The sequence below is a fragment of the Stenella coeruleoalba genome (assembly GCF_951394435.1).
Source record: "Stenella coeruleoalba genome assembly, chromosome: 2".
In the NCBI taxonomy this organism is placed as follows: Eukaryota; Metazoa; Chordata; class Mammalia; order Artiodactyla; family Delphinidae; genus Stenella; species Stenella coeruleoalba.
In genome coordinates, this window is record NC_137147.1 from 144,451,441 (window position 1) to 144,472,907 (window position 21,467).

The following is a 21,467-nucleotide window of genomic DNA, read 5'->3' on the forward strand; positions in this document are numbered from 1 at the left end:
AAGAATACAAAAAATAGAAAACTGCAAATAAATCACAAGTCAGGACAAATACAAATTACACATTAGGATAAAAGGTCAAGGCAGAAGGGGAAGCGTGACCCGCCTCCATGCTCCCTCCAGTCAAATCCCTCTCCCCAGGACTGGGAGCTGTTGGGGGCAACACCTGGGAAATTTCCGCTTACCTGACCCCCCAAACCACCCCAAGAGGGGTGGGGATAATTCGAGCGGCCAGTATCTGTCACTTATGAGCCTGGTTGTATTCATCTGAGGAGTAACGGGCCAGGTCTTTAACCCCTCCTGCGTTTTTTTAAAATTAATTTTTTATTTTTTTTTTTTTACATCCTTATTGGAGTATAATTGCTTTACAATGGTGTGTTAGTTTCTGCTTTATAACAAAGTGAATCAGTTATACATATACATATGTTCCCATATCTCTTCCCTCTTGCGTCTCCCTCCCTCCCACCCTCCCTATCCCACCCCTCTAGGTGGTCACAAAGCACCGAGCTGATCTCCCTGTGCTATGCGGCTGCTTCCCACACTACTGGGCATATACCCTGAGAAAACCATAATGCAAAAAGAGTCATGTACCAAAATGTTCATTGCAGCTCTATTTACAATAGCCAGGACATGGAAGCAACCTAAGTGTCCATCCACAGATGAATGGATAAAGAAGATGTGGCACATATATACAATGGAATATTACTCAGCCATAAAAAGAAACGAAATTGAGGTATTTGTAGTGAGGTGGATGGACCTACAGTCTGTCATACAGAGTGAAGCAAGTCAGAAAGAGAAAGACAAATACTGTATGCTAACACATATATGTGGAATTTAAGAAAAAAAAAAATATCATGAAGAACCTAGGGGTAAAACAGGAATAAAGACACAGACCTACTAGAGAATGGACTTGAGGATATGGGGAGGGGGAAGGGTAAGCTGTGACGGAGCGAGAGAGTGGCATGGACATATATACACTACCCTCCTGCGTTTTAATTAGCCTCGCCCCCGTGTCTCCAAGTGTGAGGACAGAGCCCATGTCTGGTTCGACGAGACACCACTGGGGGAAGACAAGGGCTATGATGCTCCTCCAGCAGGTAACGTGCAAGGCCCTCCTTGAGAGCTGTGCGGGAGCTGCTGGTCACGGCTGGTGGCTCTAACCTGGTAGAGCCCTTGGGGAGAGCAATCGAGCAATAATTAGAATGTCACACCATTTGACCTCCTAATTCTACTTCTGGGAGCCTGCCTAAGGATATCATCCAAGGCACAGGAAAAACAGATATACCCAAAGATGTTCACTGCAGTAAAGCTGATGATTTAAAAAAAACTGCAGACAATCTAAGTATCTGATAGTGGGGGAAAGAGTATATTCATTACCAGAGTATTTTGTGGTCAATAAAGAGTCAGTTATAATGACTGCTAGTAACGCAGAAACAGTCATGTAACATTAATTGTAATCAGAGATATAAAATTGTATCTGACATAGACGTATGGACATGAAAGGAAGACGAGAAAGAAACAGACACGAGAATAAACTTAGGGTATAGGGAAGTCTGCATCCCCACTGGAGCAATTAGCGTAATCCTGTCTCTGATGAGTCAGTATGGGACCTACTGCACCTCCGTTTCTGCCCTGCTCAGCCCCAAAGGTGGTGTTCAAATATGGCCACGTGGCCCTCTGCTTGGCACAGAGGGTTCCTTCTTGACCCACCAGTAGGCATCCCTGGCTTTCTATATGTCCTTATTGCATGCCCTTTCTGGCAAGCTCACATTAGGAGAATTCCTTTACCCTTCCCATCTAGGATTGAACGACAGAACATACACGCCAGCCCTTCCAAAACTATGAGGTGCCCTGCATATACACCATGGTGGCCTTCAGGCCATATCTGGCTGGTAAATACTGTTCTTTTTTTTTTTTTTAAGAGTTTTTTGTTTGTTTTTGATGTGGACCATTTTTTAAGTCTTTATTGAATTTGTTACAATATTGCTTCTGTTTTTCATGTTTTGTTTTTTTGGCCTGGCCCCAGTGGCATGTGGGATCTTACCTCCCTGACCAGAGATTGAACCCGCACCCTCAGCACTGGAAGGCTAAGTCTTCGCCACTAAACTGCCAGGGAAGTCCCTGGTAAATACTGTTCTGACGGAGGCCGTAACCCCTTCAGGGAATTATCGCTTCTGCCAGGGCAGATTCCACTGAGCGCATCAAAACTGTACTTGTGGCCTCAGGAGAGTCTAAACTCCTGGGCCCAGAGCACTCGGTCCTCAGGACGGTGGCCCAACCCTCTTGCCGCCCTCTGCCCCCCCCCCCGCCCCCCGCCTACCCCTGTTCCCCATGCTCTACCCTCCCCCACACCCAGGAGACCAGGAAATGCGGTGCTTTTCCCCACACCCAGCCCTTCAGCCTGGCTGCCTCCCCCTGCCTCTGCCCAGGGACCCCAGCCCACCCTACCCTTACCAAGGAACCTGAGAGGCCATCGTCCGACCCCGCACCAGCTCTCCCCACAACTCACTGTACCACAAAGAAGGGCCCTGTTGCTGAGGACACCCAGCTGCAACAGCTGCTCTTCCCTTTCTGTGGTTCAGCCCCATCTGCCCACCACGGCAGGGGGGTCATCGGTCCATCATGGAGCAGAAGTCAGGGTCCCTGGGCCACAGCTGTCCCTAGAAGGATGGAGGGCTGGGGTGGAGGTGCTCAATGGGAGGCTCTTACGGCTCTCTGGCTTAACAGATCAAAAATAAAGTGAAGGTCATAAAGCTCAGGTCTCCCCAGCTCCTTCCATGAGCACTGGCTTAGGGCAGTGGCCCCCACTGTCTCCCCAAGGATCAGAGGAGCTGCTCCAAGACGTCTGGCACAGAGAGCAAAAAGGCAGATCCCTGACGTTCTGTCTGGTTCCTCTCACTCACTGCCTCACCCAATTATGGTAACACCCCTCCGGGGGCAGAATGGCTGCTGACCTATGGAAGCAGGAAAGGGTGCAGGCTGACAAGGGGTGTGGTTTTCCTTTGAAGGGCCTGGAACAAAATGTCACACGCCCGCTTTACTACTGCCAGAGCGGCCTCCACTACAGCCCCTGGAAGAAGGTGTCCGCCTATTCAGGAAGAACTGAGAGGTAAAGTGGGAGGGTCGGTCGGCAAGCCTACTCCATGCCCTCTCAGACACAAACCTGCCCGCAGAGTCACCTCCCGGGGGCTGACGGGCACACCTGCCTTCCCGCGTAGCCTATTACACACACAGGTTAAGGTACCGAGCGGCTCCCTTCTACACGTGGCCAGCCCCTCCCCCTCTCCAAACTGAACCCAACAGCTCAACCGTGAACGAACACTACCCTACCCACCCCAAACGACGCCAAGGCCTTTACCTTGCAAGCCGTCAACATATCTGACACGGCCTTCCGGCTCAGGTTGGCGGTGGCAATCACGTCCTCCTGTCGACACGAGTTCCCAGCTGCCACGGCTTTGGCTGTTGCCATGGTGATGCCTTTGGTCATCCTGATGGATTCTTCAGGTGATGATGTCTTTTCAGGTACCTCTTTGGACTGGAATACCTGGAAGTTAGAAATCGAAGTGCTGAAAAAATCAAAAAGGGAAGGACAGAAATAACTTATGCCTCCCCTACCGGCTGCGGCTCAGTGTCTGAAAACCAAGCCAGCCACGGGAAGAAGCCGTCAGAGGGCAGGAAATTAGAAATGTGAATACAGTAATATCATTCTTGCTTTCAAGATTCCGGCGTGCATAAGTCTCACACACCTGTACTCGGCATTCATGGGGACGACGTGGGGAGGGAGAACGACCCACAGCATTAACTTGTTTGCCTTCGGAAACTGACACTCAGTGTGTATTCGTTACCCACTCACCCCCACCGGGGTGGGGTACGGGCGGCGTCGTGCGGCTTCCCAGTTCTCCTGGCCCACTCCTGCTCCTGCTTCGGTAGTTCCCAGAAACTCCGCAGCCCAGTTGCTGGTTCCAGGGCACGACTGACCTGGATGCATTGCTCTGGACTCAGTTCTCTCTCTTTAAAAGAGTGTGGGGCTGGGGGAAATGAAGCGTTCGGTTTCTTCTATTCTTAGCCTTTCTTACAAATATAACTGCCTAATTGTGTGGAGGTGTTCAGGTTGAGTGTGCCACGTTGACGCTGTGAATTCTTTAATCACACACACACACACACACCCCTTTAGAGAAGCTGAAATAAATTAGCCATGGTAAGTGACTATCCCACTTTAAAGTGCCACCTGCCAGCCAAGCCAGCCGTTTCTGCTTCCAGCCCATCTGCCATGGTTCTACCATGAGTGATGGGTGCCCTGGCTGTCCCTGTACACGAGGAATCCCGAACCAGGTGGGGCTGCTCTGTCTTCTGCCCTAGGCAGCCACGTTTCAGCAGGGAAGTCTTCCTGGAAGCAGAAAGGAGGACCCAGCCAGCATCCCTGCCATGTGCCAACCACCGTTAAACATCACTACTCCCCTAAAAATGAACAGCTACCGTCAGGCCGCCCAGGGCCACCCCTGAATGCCGCAGTGGAATGAACATGGACAGAGCCCTCCACACTAATGTGGGTCTCGGGACACATGCTCCTTTGGAAACCTCCTGTGCCCACGAAAATGCACAGTCTGGGTCAATTCTAAACCACATCGGTATACTTAGGTCGACCATGTGTCTGTAATTTCCCAAGAGAGCTCCAAATTTCAAATCGCTTCGGTTGCCACCATTAGGCCCACCCACACCTGTCAGAATGTGTGTCCAGACTTTTGGTAAGAAGCCCCCAGCCCGTGCAAGCAGGTTAGCGCCAGGCAGCAGCCTTAAGGCCTGTATTTTTTAGTTTCTTCTCCATGTGAGAACTGAGCACAACACCAACCAAGGTCGGATTCATTAAAAACAGGACAAGAGAACCCGAGCCTCCACCAGCAAAACCCAACAGAATTGCTTGTCTCTACTGCTGCCCTTCAGCGGCTTGTGGCCCTCACAGGTGACCCTCTAAAGACGCCTTCTTCCGAAAGAGAAGCTGAATCAGACCTCCCATTAAAAAGAAATCTCAGTTTGAAACTACTCATTTTCAGCATATTTCTATTTCTAGGGATAAGGATGATTCAATCCACAATTGTCTCAGGATCAAAAGAACAGGAGACAATCATAGTGTATCACCAGGACACCCTCGCTCTACGACGGTGGAACAAGGTAAGAGCGAACATGGGGTCAGTGTCTCTGAGATCAGACACCTCACACAGAAGGAAGCCTGATGTTAAAGGGAAGTGTCCCAGGTAAAGGCATCCAGGTTTTCCTAATAGCCAACCTCAGACTCCCAAATCCGTACGTGTGCAGCAGCGTGAGCTGTTGCCAATGGCAACGGGAACCAGCAGGGGCTACGTGGCTGCACAGTGTATACACCGTTTGAGCTCAAGGCGAGGGCAAGCGGCTACACTGAATTTTCCCTTTACCAGGACTCTTCTGGAGCACTTTCGTTTCATGCTGCAATTTTAGTGGAATTTAACCCGAATGGTCCCAAGCCATACATTAATTCATTTAACTACAATTACAAATTGATCCTAGCCAAACTCAGAGGTCAGTTTCACATGGGGTCTCCATGATACAAACGTACCAGCAGGCAGGCAAGTGGGCCTCCCTAGCTCAGGTGTTCCAGGTAAAACCTCTTTATGCTAGAAGTCTCAGAGAAGCTGCACTGGGGTCAGCTGCTGGATGCGGAGCCTGAGGGAGGTGACTGGCGGCTCCTTACCGTGAGCTCCTGCTTCATGTACTCGATGGTGGCCTCAAGCGCCCGTGTGCCCCGGGTGGCCTCGTCCTCCACCGCCTTCACGGTCTTGAGGAGGGAGGTGACATTGGTCACCATCACCTGCATGGGAAGAGATGTCAAGAGAAAATAGGGAGTGTGCTGAGGTCCCATCCCTCCTTTTAGTTCCAGATCTAATGCCACGAGTACCAGCACCTCTATGTGAGAAAGGAGCTCAGATGCACATCCTCCAATACTCTCGAGCGTGCATCTCTCACTGCAGCACCCCTGGCACGCTTGCCCCTAATTGGGGCTCCACTCTACCTTGGCAGCCCCCTTGAGCTGGTACATGGAGGGGTCATCGGCGGGCTTGCTGGCAGCTCCCTTGGTAGCACCAATGAGATCTGAGAGGGCCTTAGCCACGTCTTTGATGGCATTGATCAACACCACCTGAAAGACAGCATGGGCCCGGGTGAGCAGGCTGCTCCAGGAGCACAGTCCAAGAGCAGGCTCTCCATCAGCAGCTCCCAAGCCTGCAGCACAGGAGAATCCCCAGGAACCAGCCTTGGAGACTCTGATGCGAGGCTGGGGGGAAAACCAGATTGCAGACTTGAAGAAGCTCCCTAAGGAAGTCAGATGCTGAGCCAGAGAGCGGGACCCCGCTAGATGTAGCATATTCAGAAACACCGCCTTGGTGGCGGCTCTGCTGACATGCTGCCTATGAAAGGATGAGGGCAGCTGAGCAGACACCCCGAGACGCCATGCCACGCACCTGTGCCTGGAACTGGTCACCAAAACCACTGAGAACAAAACGCAAGCCTCCTGCCCTGGCCTGCAAGGCCTCCGTGGCAGCCCACCTGCATCCCCAGACTTGGTTCCTGGGATCCTGACTCACTCAGCATGTTACAGGCATGTGGGTCTGTCTTTCTTCCCTGTTGGAAATCCTCCCTCATTCCAACCTCAGGGCCTCTGCTCTTGCTCCCCTCTCTGTCTGGAACCCGGCTTTTTCCATCCTTCAGGTCTCAGCTCAAATGTCATGTCCTCAGAGACCCTTCCTGACCACTCTAGCTATAAGCCCACCCCCACTGAAACTCCCTCAGCTTGCCCTGTTTTATTTATAGCACTTAGCAGTATGTGGAATTACTTTATTATTTATTCACTTATACACCATCTGTCTTCTTCCTCGACTTGGATGGAAGCTGTAGGAGGGCCGGCCGGGTCTTCTGTCTGTTGTGTTCTGCACTCGGGACAGGACCTGGCGTGCAGTGGGCACTCAGCAAGTACTCACAGAATGGGTGAATATACAGATGTGTACCCATGTAACACCGGATGGAACACAGTATCTTCACTCTTCTAACTGAACAGAGACCATAGGCCACTTCTTCTGTGTGTTACACTTGGAATCTCAAGTACCAGGCATATTTAGGAATTACATGATATTGGGTATTACATTTAAGTCTTCTGGGTCCAGCAGCTACAATAACAACTCCTACTTCTAGAACAACAACTTCCCTTCGTTGAGGGCAGTGTTCCAGGGGCCGAGCCAAGCACAATGCACGTTATCTTATTTAACCCTCATCACTGCCATTGTGAGTGGGAAATACGTTGCTCGTGTCCACACCGGCAGACGCTGGGAATGGCAAGGTTGGGATTCAGACTCTGGTCAGTGTGATCACAAGGGCCACGGTCTTCACCTCCACACTGTATGACGCTCTATGGCCCTGGCTCTTCATCTACAAATGGGGTGAGCAGTGCCAGCCCTACCCCTTTACTGCACTGCTGGCAGGATCAACTGAATAATGGACGTGAAAACGTCTTAGAAACTCTAGCGTCCCAGAACCTGCAGGCACAGCCACGCCATGACTGCCCAGCCTCCCAACTCTCCCTGTCTCTATCCCGTGGCTTCTCACCCACAGGGTGCACGGGACCTCTGCCAACCTCTGAAACCACAGGGCAGGTCGGGCTGTGATGGGGCTCGTGAGGGAGGGCTAATGGCGGGGACCACCACAGGGAGGCGCAGCGGGCAGGTGTGCTGCTGACACCTGGCGTACACTGTCCCATCCCGGGTCACTGCACAGCGACCAGCGAGTGGGCACACTTTTCTGAGGAGACATCTCCCACGGGCGGTCTCAAAAGAAGTTGGGCCCTAGGACATCTAGACCATTTGGGAGTTTAAATCTCTAAGCAATTCGATACGTTTCTCTGTATCCAAAGATTTAAATCCTCCCAGCTGATTCATTCCAAGTTGAGCCGGACTAGGTAGGGGAAAGTGTGGGTTCCATCCCCACTGAGGCGTTTTGTAGCTTTTCCTTCCTCCATGGGGGTAAGAACAATACCCAGGCAGACTTCTGTGAGTGTTTCGCATTCCGGAGGCAGCCAATCTGAGCTCTGATGTTATCAAAGAGAAAGCCAGCAGAAGGAGTAAAAAGCCAACAGACGGAATGTTTCCTTTACGGAGCTCCGCTCCAGCGGAGGACATCAGGAAGGGAAGGGTCACAGCCATGTGGGAGCAAAGCTGGTGGCCCTGTGCTCACCGGAAAGTAGCTGTCATCAACCCTGGCGCTGGATGGTAGGAGGTTCTCTCTCCAGTGTGTCCAAATGGGCCGCATAGGCTTGTTTACTGAGTATGGTTTAAGCAGCGAAAACTGAAGTGTTTACCACACTGGGGTTGAAACAGCAGAGGGATTTTTAAGTTTTGCACTCGGGAGTGGGGAGAATCCATCAATGACGGCCACGGTTGGCTGTTAGCTCAGCAAGAGCTGAACTGCTCTGTTGGGCATCTACGATGTGTGAGAGCAGTGCTTGGTGTGTAGGTTTCAAAGATCACTAAACCATGAATCCTGTCCTTGAGGAGCTGATGGTCTAGGCTGGGGAACCAAGGACCAGGTAGGTAATAGCAGCGAAGTGGCTAAATCCAAAGCAGAGAGTCACAGAGCGCGGAGCCCTTCCCTGGCCCTCAGCTCCTCTCTCTCTCCTCCCCTTAGAGCCAAACTTTTCAAGTGGGGCGTCTATACACACTGGCTTCCTTCCTTCCCCCGCATCTGGCCACTGCTCACTCACAGCCCTGGCTGGGTGGCCACTGCCCTCCAAGGCCCTGGGCTGGGCTCTCAGACCTTCATCTTTCTTGCTGCCTTGGCTGCCTCTCTGGTGGCTTGCAGCACTCCTTCCTCTTCACATCAGGCCCCTGGCTTTCCTCCTACCAGCGGCTGCTGCTTCTCAGTCTCCTTAGGTATCTCTTTCTCCTGAAGATGGTCCTAAATAGTGGATTCCTCAGCTCTGTCTTGATCCCTTCTCCTCTTCCTTCCACAGACAGTGGATGCAGTCACTGTCTGTCGGCCAATAACCCCTACATCCACATCCCCCAAACTGAGCAGGCTCAAGCCTACACACCTGTTCTCCCTGAGTCTCTCTGGAACTTCCAATGCAACACGCTGCAAAGCGAACTCACCTGCATCTCAGCCCGGGGCAGCCCTCCCTCCAGGGAGCCCCAGCTGGGTACATGAAGCCACCATCCATTCACTGATCTAGCCTGAAACGCGCAGTCCTCCCGGCCTCCCCTCTCTCCCTCATCTCCAACGCTCACTGCGTCCAGTCGTTTACCAAGCCCGACTGAGTCTTCTTTATAGACTCCTCTCAAATCTTCTGGCTTATCTCCATAGCCACGGCCACACCACAGTCCATGCCACTATCCTGCCTAGATGACTGCTTCCTACCAGTCCCCAAACCACAGACGCACCCGTGCACATGTTGTCCACACCCAAAGTTCCTATTTTGCCATTGCTTTCTTCTGAGGCCTGGCGCACAGTGCCTGTGGGACCACGAGGCCCGCCCGTACCTACCTGGGTCTCGGGGTCGTCAGAGCCCAGGCTGGCGGCCCCCAGCTTGACCACCTCGGCTAGCTGGGTGATGGTGGCTGCCGAGGACTGGGCTGCCTGGGCCAGCTTGTCTGGAGTGGATGCAGCCCCCGAAACCAGCAATTTCGTGTCTTCCACCAAGGCCTTGGCTGTCTTCAGAATGTTCTCCCTGAGAAAGGCGGAGAGTGTGGGGAGGAGGAGAGACAAAGGGCAGAGCTTGGTCGCTGGTAGTTAGGAGGAAAAGAAACCCCTCTACGGGCTTTTGTTAAAGGCCACTGAAGAAGAGAGGTGATGCGTTACTCCTCCCTTAATAGGAGGCTCTCATCTTCCATGTAAGAGAATTAGGAGAGAGGAGAGGAAAGTCAGCCCAGAACTCACATAGTCGATTAATGGTAAAGCTTCAATTAAAGATTCAGGCTCATCAGTTTGGCCCCCTTCCCCCCACCCTGTAGCTTCTTCCCTGTGGTTCCCACTATCCCTGAAAATACTTCATAGTTACAGAGACCTGTGAGGACACATGGGTCAGGGGACCTTGCCCTGGACATCGCAGCCCAAGGGGCTGGGTTCTGGAAGGGGTGACAGGGCACTGGGAATCTCCTCCCCCGCCCAGTCCTAGGGCTGAAGAGAGAGGAAGAAAGGTGCTGGACATGTGGCGAGGATATGTGGGGTCTCCAGCAGCAAACGAGACCCTGGTACCAGCCTCTGAAGCAGAGTCTCAGAGCCCGGGAGAGACAGCAGGCTCGGAGCTTGACTGTTCACTTAGGTAAGAGCTACATGCCTGCCTGGGCCACTACCAGTCCTACTAGGGATGGTGAAAAAAATCAGGGGCACAGCTTTTTAGCTTAGAAAGCAAAAAGATCAAAAAGCTATCCTCTGCTGGAGCAGACTGGATTTAGGCTGTGAGAGGCAAAGCTGGAACACAACTCTGTTTGCAGTTGAGAAAAGGCACTTATTTTGATTACGTGGGTCACTTCCCCCACTTGAGCGTCCTGTTGAAATCAAAGTGGATAACCACATTTCTGGCTCTTGGGCAGCATCTCCAAAGTCCATCAGGCCATACTGAACCTCTCCCCATCCAGGAGCCCACAGGACAGCCTTCACTCCCATACCTGTGGTCTGCAAAGGTCTCGTTGTTCTCTGCGTTCAGGGTCCCTGCAGTTGCAAACATAATGGTGGTGTCCAGGTCGGCAATGATCCCAGACACAGCAGTGGCAGCTGTGATACATGCCTGGGTCCCCTTGTTCCCAGCTTGGAGAGCTGATAGCACCAAGGACACCTATAGGCAGAGAGGAAATGTCAGGGGGCGTGGAAGACGGAGAAAATATAACCCATAGGTTTTCAGACTACAAAAAAAAGGAAACACTGCAAAGAATGCTCAAAAAATAGAAGAGGAGGAAACTCTTCCAAACTCATTTTATGAGGCCAAAATTACTCTGATACCAAAACCAGGCAAGGATACCACAAGAAAATAAAATTACAGGACAATATCCCCGATAAACACAGATGCAAACATCCTCAACAAAATATCAGCAAACCGAACTCAACAATACAGTAGAAGTATCACACACCATGATCAAGGGGGATTTATTCCAGGGATGCAAGGATGGTTCAACATCCACATATCAGTCAATGTGATACACCACATTTACAAAACGAAGGGTAAAAATCATACAGTCATCTTAATAAATGCAGAAAAAGCATCTGACAAAATTCAACAGCTGTTTATGATAAAAACCCTCAACCGACTGGGTATAGAAAGAACACACCTCAGTATAATAAAGTCCACATACGACAAGCCAATAGCTAACATCGTATTCAAAGGTGAAAAGCTAAAAGTTTTAGACAAGAAATAAAAGTCATCCAAACTGGAAAGAAGGAAAACTGTCACAACCTGCAGATGACATGATATTTTATGTAGAAAACCCTGATGACTCCATAAAAAAAAAAAATTTAGAATAAATGATTTCAGCAAACTTGCAGGATACAAAATCAATAAACAAAAATCTATTGTGTGTCTATACACTAACAACAAACATCAGAAAGAGAAATTAAGAAAACAATCCCATTTACAATCGCATCAAAAAGAACAGAATATCTAGGAATAAATTTAACCAAGGAGGTGAAAGACCTGTATATTGAAAACTACAAGACATCAAAGAAAGAAATTGAAGAAGGCACAAATAAATGAAAAGATATTCTGTGCTCATGGATTAGAAGAATATTGTTAAAATAGTAGTTTGGTAGTATAAAACACTACCAAAACCAGTATGCAATTCAATGCAATTCTGATCAAAATTAAAATGGGGGCTTCCCTGGTGGTGCAGTGGTTAAGAATCTGCCTGCCAATGCAGGGGACATGGGTTCAAGCCCTGGTCTGGGAAGATCCCACATGCCATGGAGCAACTAAGACTGTGTGTCACAACTATTGGGCCTGCGCTCTAGAGCCCACGAGCCACAACTACTGAGTCCACGTGCCATGACTACTGAAGCCCGCATGTCTAGAGCCCATGCTCCACAAGAGAAGCCACCACGAGAAGCCTGCGCACTGCAATGAAGAGTAGCCCCTGCTCACTGCAACTAAAGAAAGCCTGTGCGCAGCAACGAAGACCCAACGCAGCCAAAAAAAAAAAAAAAAAGTAAAATGGCATTTTTCACAGAAAATGAACAAACAATCCTAAAATTTGTATGGAACCATAAAAGATCCCAAATAGCCAAAGCAATTTTGAGAAAGAAGAACAAAACTGGAGGCATAATGCTTTCTGATTTCAAACTATATCACAAAGCAACAGTAATTAAAACAGTATGGTAATGGCATAAAAAAAGACACGTAAATCAATGGAATAGACAGTCCAGAAATAAACCCATTCATATCTGATCAATTAATTTATGACAAAGGAGCCAAGGATATACAATGGGGAAAGAACAGTCTGTTCAATAAATGGTGTTGAGAAAACTGGACAGCCACATGCAAAAGAATCAAACTGGACCATTATCGTACACTATACACAAAAATTAACTCAAAATGGATGAAATATAAGACCTGAATGTAAGACCCGAAACCCCTAGAAGAAAATATAGCTGGTCACTTCTTTGACATAGGTCTTGGGTCTTTGCAATGAAACGGACACCAAAAGCACAAGAAACAAAAGCAAAAATAAACAAGTGGGACTATATCAAACTAAAAAGTTTCTGCACAGGAAAGGAAACCACCAACAAAATGAAAAGGCAATCTACTGAATGGGAGAAAATATTGATATGTGCAAATCATATATCTGGTAAACATATAAAGAACTCATACGACTCAATAGCAAAAAAAAAAAAATCTGATTTTAAAAATGGGAAGAATATCTCAATGGATATTTTTCCAAAAAAGATACACAGACGGCCAACAGGCACATGCAAATATGCTCCACATAATTGTCAGGGAAATGCAAATCAAAACCACAATGAGATATCACCTTACATCTGTCAGAATGTTAATTATCAAAATGAAGTAACAAGTGTTGGCAAAGATGTAGAGGAAAGTGAACCCTTACACACCTTTGGTGGGAATAAAAATTGGTGCAGCCCTATATGAAAAACAGTATGGAGGTTCCTCAAAACATTAAACATAGAACTATCATGTGATCCCACAATTTTACTTTTGGGTATTTATTCAAAGAAAATGAAAATACTAACTCAAAAAGATATATGTGCCCCCATGTTCACTGTAGCACTATTTACAGTAGCCAAGACAAGGAGAAAACCCAAGTGTCCATCAATGGATGAATGGATAAAGAAAATGTGGTACATATACACAATGGAATATTATTCAGCCATAAATAAGAATGAAATCTTGCCATTTTCCACAACATGAATGGACATCAAAGGCATTATGCTAACTGAAATAAGTCAGAGAAAGACAAATACTGCATGACCTCTCTTTTATGTGGAATCTTAAACCAAAAACAAACACCAAGCTCATAGATAGAGAGAACAGACTGGTGCTTGCCAGAGGCAGGGGATGAGGGGTAGGAGAAATGGGTGAACTGTTTTCGTTTTAGTCTAAATAAATTGAATAAACACGAAAACAAAACAAAAAAACAATCAAACTCATAGAAAAAGAGGTCAGATTTGTGGTTATGGCAGGGGGGTGGGGTAGGGTGGGGTGGTGGTGAGATTGAAGGAAGGTGGTCTAAAGGCACGAACTTCCAGTTTTCAGAAAGTCCTAGGGATGCAATGCACAACACGATGACTATAGTTAACACTGCTTTGTGATCTTTATGAAAGCTGTTAAAATCCTAAGAGTTCTTATCACAATGAAAAGATATATAGACATGTATATTTTTGTATTGATATGAGATGAGGGATGTTAACTAAACTTATTGTAATCATTTCATGACATACATAAGAAAGCATGATGCTGTGCAACCTAAACTTAAACAGTGCTGTATGTGAATTATACTTGAATAAAACTGGAAAAAAAAAAAAAAGGTACAACAAAACAGAACAGTGAATTTTCTCTCCGGGAGTCAATGCGGCTCAGGGGTTAGCAGCACAGTTTGGCGTCAACAGCCTGCCTGAATCAGAGCACTGCCATTTGCTGGCTACACGACTTGGGCAGGCTGTTTCACCTCTCCGCGTCTGATTCCTCATCTGGAAAAGGGGGCTATTACTTCTTGCCAGTCACGGTTGATGGGAGGAGTAAGTGGTGGAAAAATACATGTAAATGACTAGGCAGGTAATAAGGGTTGACTAGAGGGTACATGCTACTCTACTTGATGTTTCTGAAATCACAGAGAGGGATAAGGGTTGGGCTCCCGTAAAAGGTGTGGCTGTTTCTGTCCCCTCTGATCAGGTTTTCTGTGGAACAGCCCTCTGCTAACACTTGTCACTCCTTCCCTTGGCTGCCTCTTGTCTAGGAGTTCTTCATAGTGGACCCCAGAGAGGACCCCCTTGTGTAAACTCTCCACCTACCACTCCCTCGCACCATCACCTGCCACCAGCAGGTTGGCTAAGGCGTTCACTCCAGTGCCTTCCATGCCAGAAACGCTCTGCTGGCACCTGTCACTGCTCCAGTGCACCCTCATGTCCCTAAAGACACCTTCCTACAAGGCAAGCTGGACCCACCACACCTGTGGGGACAGCTGTCCCCCTGCTGTGGAGAGGAGCTGAGCTCCCTTCACAACTGGATCCCATCTCCCAGGCCTCCCCCCGCGTTCCTGCCACACAAGCCCCCTCCTTCCTTCCTCACCCACCCCCTCTCTTGCCCTTTTGGGTCTGCCCTCCTGGCTGGAGACAATCACACAGATGCACCTAGACAGGTAAGAAAGACGGCAGGTGGAGATGGCAGGGCAGGAGATGAGCAGGGCAGAGGGATGTAGCAGGAAACTGCCCAAAAGGCTAGGTGCTCTGCCCAAGCCGACCCCCTGCCTCTGACCCCTCTTCCTGGTGTCCTGGGTCAGGGATCCTCTGCTGGAGGAGCAGTAAGACGGAGGCCAGCTCAGGAAGACCAGGCTGCTTGGCCACGCTCACTAGCACCACGCAGCTTGGACCCCCTCCTTTCCTCCCTCGTGTTCCTGTTCCAAGGTTTCCTACGGGGGAACTTGGCACGAGTAACTTCAACAACAAGGAAGGGCTTTCAAAGGAGGGAGAGGGCCTTCCTCGAGCTGAGAGATTTATTTCCTCATCCTGGGGAGGCCAGGGAGGCCTGGACAGTCCTGTGGGCTGCGGAAGACTGATGTCCGGCTGTGGCGAGGGGCTTCGTACAGAGCAGCCTCTGTCCAGGCAGTTTCCAGGGGATGGTCCCCCTCCCACCCCTCAAGTCCTGCTGCCAAGCTTCTCAATGGTGCAGAGCTGTCCTGCGACCCAAGTGAAGGAGAGGGAAACACCAGCAAAGCACGGATGCTGCCACCGGCACCTCAAACGGCCTGCACAGCAGCTGCCCTGAAAAATGACTCTGAGAAATAAGCCAAGCAAAACCATCAGCAAACTGCGGGAGAGTCAAGGAACTACTGGGAATGAAGGGATGTTCAGAACGGGGCGCTGTGAACCATGGAAAACTTCCAGGGAGAAGGGAGTGTTGGAGGACAGAGACAGGGAACAGCGCCTAGAATTGACTAAACGTTGAACAGTGCACCTGGTACTGTGCCAGGCTCTTTGACCTGTAGAGCTGCATGTAATCCACACACCCCGTAGGCCAGATATTCTATTTCTTCATCCTCCCTTTACTGATGGAGAAGTTGAGGCTTGGCAGGGTGAAGTAGCTTAGCTGAGACCCTAGAGTCCGACGCACCACGCTATGTGATTCTCTCTACAGACAGCTGCCGACAGAGTCAGAAAACTTCCTGCCACTTCCTGCTCTCCAACCACGGTGCCATGTGACTTCGAGGGTGCTAACCCTCCTCACTGCACTGTCTCATCTGGAAATAAAGAGGAGCTGTGGGTCCTTCTTACTCACCCCCAGCACCTGGGAGCCTCTCTGAGAAGGGAGTCTGGCGGCAAAAGTGTGCAAAGGGGTTGCAGGGAGCGGCTCCTGGCACTGGCTGTGACTTGGGACACCACCTGGCCAGTCTGTCCACAGGAGAGCCTTCCAAGTTGACCGCCAGGGCCCTGACCTCTCTGGGACTGTCCCTCTCACGTTCTCAGTTTCTCAGGACCACAGATCACCCCCAGTTGCCTGATGTGCCCCGGCCCCGGGAAGACCCTGGGTGGGAGGGAAGACGATCAGATCTGACCCAGCTGGCTGGTGTTTGGCTTAGTTTCCTGGTCTGTCCCTGGTCTCGGCGGGTCCCGCCTGCCCTGAGGGCTGCTCCTTACCTTCTCTGTGACCGCGCGGGCACACTCGATCAGCTCCCTTTTGGTGTAGCTGTCCGTGGGGCACACCTGGAGGGCCCCCGCCTTCTGCACCAGGAAGATGCAGCCGTGGCCCAGGTCCTGCACCCGAGTGCGAATCTGGAAGCCGATCTGTGGAGGCAGGCCCGGGGTGGGGAGGGGGAAGCATGATGGCCCTGCCATCGAGGTCTTCCCTACGTGGAAAATTTCTCTTACATCCTAGGGGAGCCTGGCTGGGGAAATTCCACTGCTATTAGGAGGCTGTGTTTGGTGAACTATGGAATTTGGTTGATTTTGCTTCCTGCTTTAGAGACTGTAAGATACCCGCAGCCCCCAGTAAGCAAGCTTAATAATATTTGTTACCTTTTCTGGTGCACTTCTCTACCTGTATCCTGAGCCACTAGGTAAGAATGTTAATTAGATGAACTCTGCGGGATTATTCATTCAACCAGTGTTTCATTATTCATTCAACCACTGCGCCCCTACCGTGTGTCAGGGCCTCTTCGAGGCAGGTAATGCATTTAATTTCATTGATTTCTCACAAAAGCCCTAGGGGGTAATTAGAAGTTCAGAATATAGAGCTTTAGCATAAAGCATATTTTAAAGTGTTCAGATTCTTGCAAAATTGCCAGGTTTACCAACCAGAATGCCCCCTTCCTCAGCTGTACCCTAGAGGGAGAGTAACCATGCTGGGCCCAGGTTCCCTTTCTAGCAAGCCAGGTTGAGGTTTCCTTAAAAAGTTACATGTTTAGAGCTGCCGGCTTAGCAGGCATGCATTCTTTTAATGACCCCTGGGTTGTGTGATTATAAAAGGTACTTTGCCTAAAAGAAGCCAAATAAGTTCCACTATGGATAAGGTGCCAGGTATCTCTGTGGTGTAGTCAATTCCACCTCCACCGCCCAAAGCTTGCATTCTTCTGGCTTTGTTTCACATCAGTTTTCATTTTGGTCTGATCAACACAGCCCAGGTAAGCAACTAAACACGGAACAAAACACCTCTAAGCTAAGCGTTATTTTCAAGAATCCACAGTAGCTAGAAGCTGTGTGCTGATCCTTCCAGCGTCTCTCAAGAAGAGTTACTAAAAGAGCCCAGGTTTTGTGAATAAAACCTGGGACTTCACACACCTGGGAATTTGGGCCACCTGGATGCTATCTTCCAACCTCATCCTAAGAGTCAGAGTTTAAGGGAAGGCGATTCCAGGTGTGAGAGGGCTGCAAATGCTCACTCTATTATTGAAACACACACTGCTTTCAGGGAAGAAGGTTATTCCCTTAACCCTTTAAGGCCCGAAGGATGTTTAAGTCCATTTGGTAAAACGTTCTCCTGACCCAGAAAGCTGAGCTTCTGCTCTTTGGGGTGTCTTCTATTCGTACATGAGCAGGTACTACAAAAGCTTCGCAATCAGGCAGGGCTTCTTGCTGACCATCTCCACATGGAGTACGACACGGGCATCACGCCAGGATCATGCAACCCGACAGCGCTGAAAACAGATCTGGACTAGCGCAGCATCAAGACCGCCACTGAGAACTAGAGAGGTTTGAATTCAGCCCACGCAGTGGCAAGGCCATTTAAGTATATCTCTTTGCTGGGCATGTTTACTGGTTTAAACACAAGGTGAAGCTGAAGCAGGGGGATGCCCCAGTGAAGTTTTAAACTCAACCGGGCTCTCAAGGCTTTTCAGACCCATACAGTGTAACCCTAAGTACTCAAAGGTCAGAGCTAATACAAAGGCAAGAGCTCTGCTGTCAAGGATGAGCACAGGTCTCTACAGGATAAGATGCCAACGGGGAAGTCAAGGAAGGGGGAAATGGAGGAAGAAACATTCACATACTTTCAAATAAAAGAGACCTTATGAGTTCAGCCTCCCCATTTTACAGATAAAGAGACTGAGGCCCAGAGAAGTGATGTGATTAGCCCAAGATCACACAGCCAGTTCCTGGCAAAGCCAGAGGAGAATTCAAATCTTTCATCCCAAGCATGGTGCTCTATCCATTAGATCAGTGTTTTTTTTTTTAATTTTATTTTTTTATACAGCAGGTTCTTATTAGTTATCTATTTTATACATACTAGTGTATATATGTCAATCCCAATCAGATCAGTGTTTTTCTGATTTGATTTTTTTTCCACTTAGCAACAGAACCCTTTCCCACCCCCCAGTAAAATCGCTCATGGAACCTCAACATATAAAATGGAAGTAATTTGTTATTACTATACTCTTCCTTTATGAGTTAAAATTTATATCCTTGACCCAAAAAGTCAACCATGAGGCTCGGTGATCCGAAGACAGGGTTATGAAGGCCAGTTACAGCCTCGGCCACCAGCTCATTTCTGCATTTTGCCTTGGCTGCACAGGGTGGAGAATCCTGTTACTTGTATAAAGCAAAAGGGAAGAGTGTTCTCACAGTTCCTCGACCACAGGAGGCAAGGCAGATGCTCCACCAGCCTGAGGCCTGCACAGAACCACCCACCGGCCCAGGGTAAGGTACGGGTGGCCCCCAGTGGGTTACCATTTTGGCCTAGAATACGTTCAAGAGCCCATGCTGCTTTTCCTAACAGTTTTTATATAAATAATGACATTATGTTTAAAAAGGGAAACTTGAGTCGAACAGACGCAGAACTTCCAGGGCACCTCGCTGGGCCGGGGGTATGAAACCACTGTGCCAGAAAAGAACGGACCTGTGCCAGGTTCTGGAAGAATCTTCTCCCTGCACCCCTCCTGCCCCCTGCACAGAGCCGAACCTGAGCTTTCTCTTTGCAGAACAGGGCACTAGGACAACCACAGGCCACCTAAATCACTCCCCAATCACCCCGGGGGTGGGAGGGAGAAGGCACCCGTTCCCGAGCTGTCGCAAACCTGAAACCTATGGACAGATGTGATAAACAGTGGGAAGACAACCCCACCGCACTCTCATGCTCCCTCAGCCCCTCAAAAGGCTCCGCTATAAAAAACACAGCCCAGCCTCCTGACGCTCAGCCTCCTTCTTGGAGATGACATCATGCATGTAGCAAGGGATCCTGTAAATGCAACCGTGGAGCTGGCACGGTGGTCATCAGGGATGAAATTCCAGTTAGGAAGCCCGAGGGAGACCAGCACCAGAAAGCAAAGGGATGAAAACAAACAAATGCAACAGTTGCAAAAGCTTTGGAGTTCTCAGTCAACCCAGGGCTTGGTCCTAGAGTCTCAGTCTGTGCCAGGTCACACAGCTACCTCGCACATGCCGGGAGAACCCCCCGAGGCTTGGCTACACAAACCTCTGGCAGATGTGGCTGCATGATCCTATACGGACGCATGCAGGAGAGATACCATATTATGAAGGACTAGTTTTGAAATAAGCTTCACTCGCTTATTTTCACAGGCTCAGAGGGCTGAATGTAACAGGAAGGGATCGCAGGATGCCAGCCCCACCCCTGCTCTCAACCCATCACCCACCTGGGCAGCAGAAAGGACCACAGGCCTTGCTTCTAGCTCTGCCCTCTCCTGGCCACCAGACTCTGGGTGAGCACACTAGCCTCATGGGGACTTGGTTTCCTCACCTGCGACACAGAAACCTGCCCTGCCCACTTCCCAGGGCTGTGGACGACCAAATGGAAGGTACACGTACAGAGTCTCAGCAAGTACAAAGTGACACATGAATGCTCACTATTGCGAAAAGAAGCATCTTGGTGCAGGGCAAAGAGCAAGGATTGTGATGCCCGACAAACCTGGGTTTGAATCCTGACTTTTCTACATATCGACCTGTTACCTTTTTATTTACTTACTTGAAACGTTCACTTATTCCAAAAAGTTATTTAAAAGGGGGCTTCAACACTAACTGTTGTAGCTGTGTGGTCCTGGGCGATTTCACAGAGCTCCCAGAGTCTCCTTGGTTTGCTTATCTGTGAAATGGGGAAGGATGAATGACTCTCGCCTCACACGCTTGCAGTTGTGGGGCATATGGGCCGGCGCCCAGCATAGTATCTGCGCCCCGTATCGACTGGATGAACAGCTCGTGTATTCCTACCCTTCTCCACCGGCACACGGGTTAGCTAGGGCACTTAAGTGAAGGACCCCAGAATCAACATACTCTACGTTACTGCAATTTCATAGAACATTTTGTACTGCTGGAGGAACATCCTAGAAGGGAATGCATTTTTAAGGCTGTTTCAGATAAGGGCTTTAAAAAAGCTAAGCTTCTCAAAGCAACACTAAACTTCTCAGCAAACATGACCAGCCCCCAACCCCCCACCCCCGAATGATCCAACTTCCCACCAGTATTTATTATAAAGGAATGTTGCTCCAAGACATAAAACTTGGAGTTTGAAATTGGCAACTTGAGTAAAGCAATACTTGAACCTCAAGAAAAACCCTCAATTCCCCCTTCCTGCCCAAATAAAAGTAAAATGGAGAAGATTGTCTCCTGGTTTTGTGCCTTGAGGGAAATTAGAAGCCTGGCCTTCATGAAGTTCTGGCTCTCATTTCAATTGGAGGGGGGTCTAAGAAACACTGATCCATCATCTGTACTGCCTAAAACTAAACAAAACGTACAGATTATTCTCAGGCTTTAAGATCAATTACATCTGAAACCAGGTCAAGTATAATTTGCCTGGGAGAGCTTGTGGAAGTTGGAAAGGCAAGAATGGATGTTATCTGACAAACCACAGTTTCTCCTTAGAAAATATGGCAGGAAAAACCAGTGTGTGGAGCAGAAGCAGGACGTCACTCTCCCACCTACAGAAAGCGTGCCTTGGAGTGGAAAGTTTCAGATAAAAGTCTAGAGCAGACAGCCATCTCATCTGCGGGGAGAGGCCTGTGCTTCTCACCGCAGGCTCCTCACAAACGTTCCTGCCAGCTTTTAATACGCAGCATTATACGTGGTTATGGCAACGTGTCCTCAGAGACGGCACCATCGTCACTAAACCTTTTCTCCGGCATTTACATTTAGAAGCCTGTGGCTCACGGTATCTACGTTTTTTTCTTTTTTTTTTTTTTTTAAAGAGGAAACTCGTCATAAATTGCAAAGCCGTTGGAGGGTTTTAACTTTTCTGGGGAAAGAAGTTATCACAGGGACGTTAGCAAAAGTTTGAATTTCCATGGAAAAACGAG

General features: G+C 49.1%; 1 protein-coding gene across 6 annotated transcripts in view; it reads right to left on the minus strand.

Annotated features, from left to right (window-relative positions):
* TLN2 (talin 2) overlaps nt 1-21,467 on the minus strand; it is a 450,537-nt gene that overhangs the window by 35,780 nt on the left and 393,290 nt on the right. For all 6 annotated transcript variants that reach the window (XM_079912034.1, XM_079912031.1, XM_079912032.1 and 3 more), the window contains 6 exons: nt 16,369-16,515; nt 10,680-10,846; nt 9,556-9,739; nt 6,041-6,166; nt 5,723-5,839; nt 3,356-3,541 (listed from right to left, as the gene is read on the minus strand). In XM_079912034.1, coding sequence (XP_079768160.1) covers nt 3,356-3,541; nt 5,723-5,839; nt 6,041-6,166; nt 9,556-9,739; nt 10,680-10,846; nt 16,369-16,515 — 927 coding nt within the window. The remainder of the gene's footprint in view (nt 1-3,355; nt 3,542-5,722; nt 5,840-6,040; nt 6,167-9,555; nt 9,740-10,679; nt 10,847-16,368; nt 16,516-21,467) is intronic.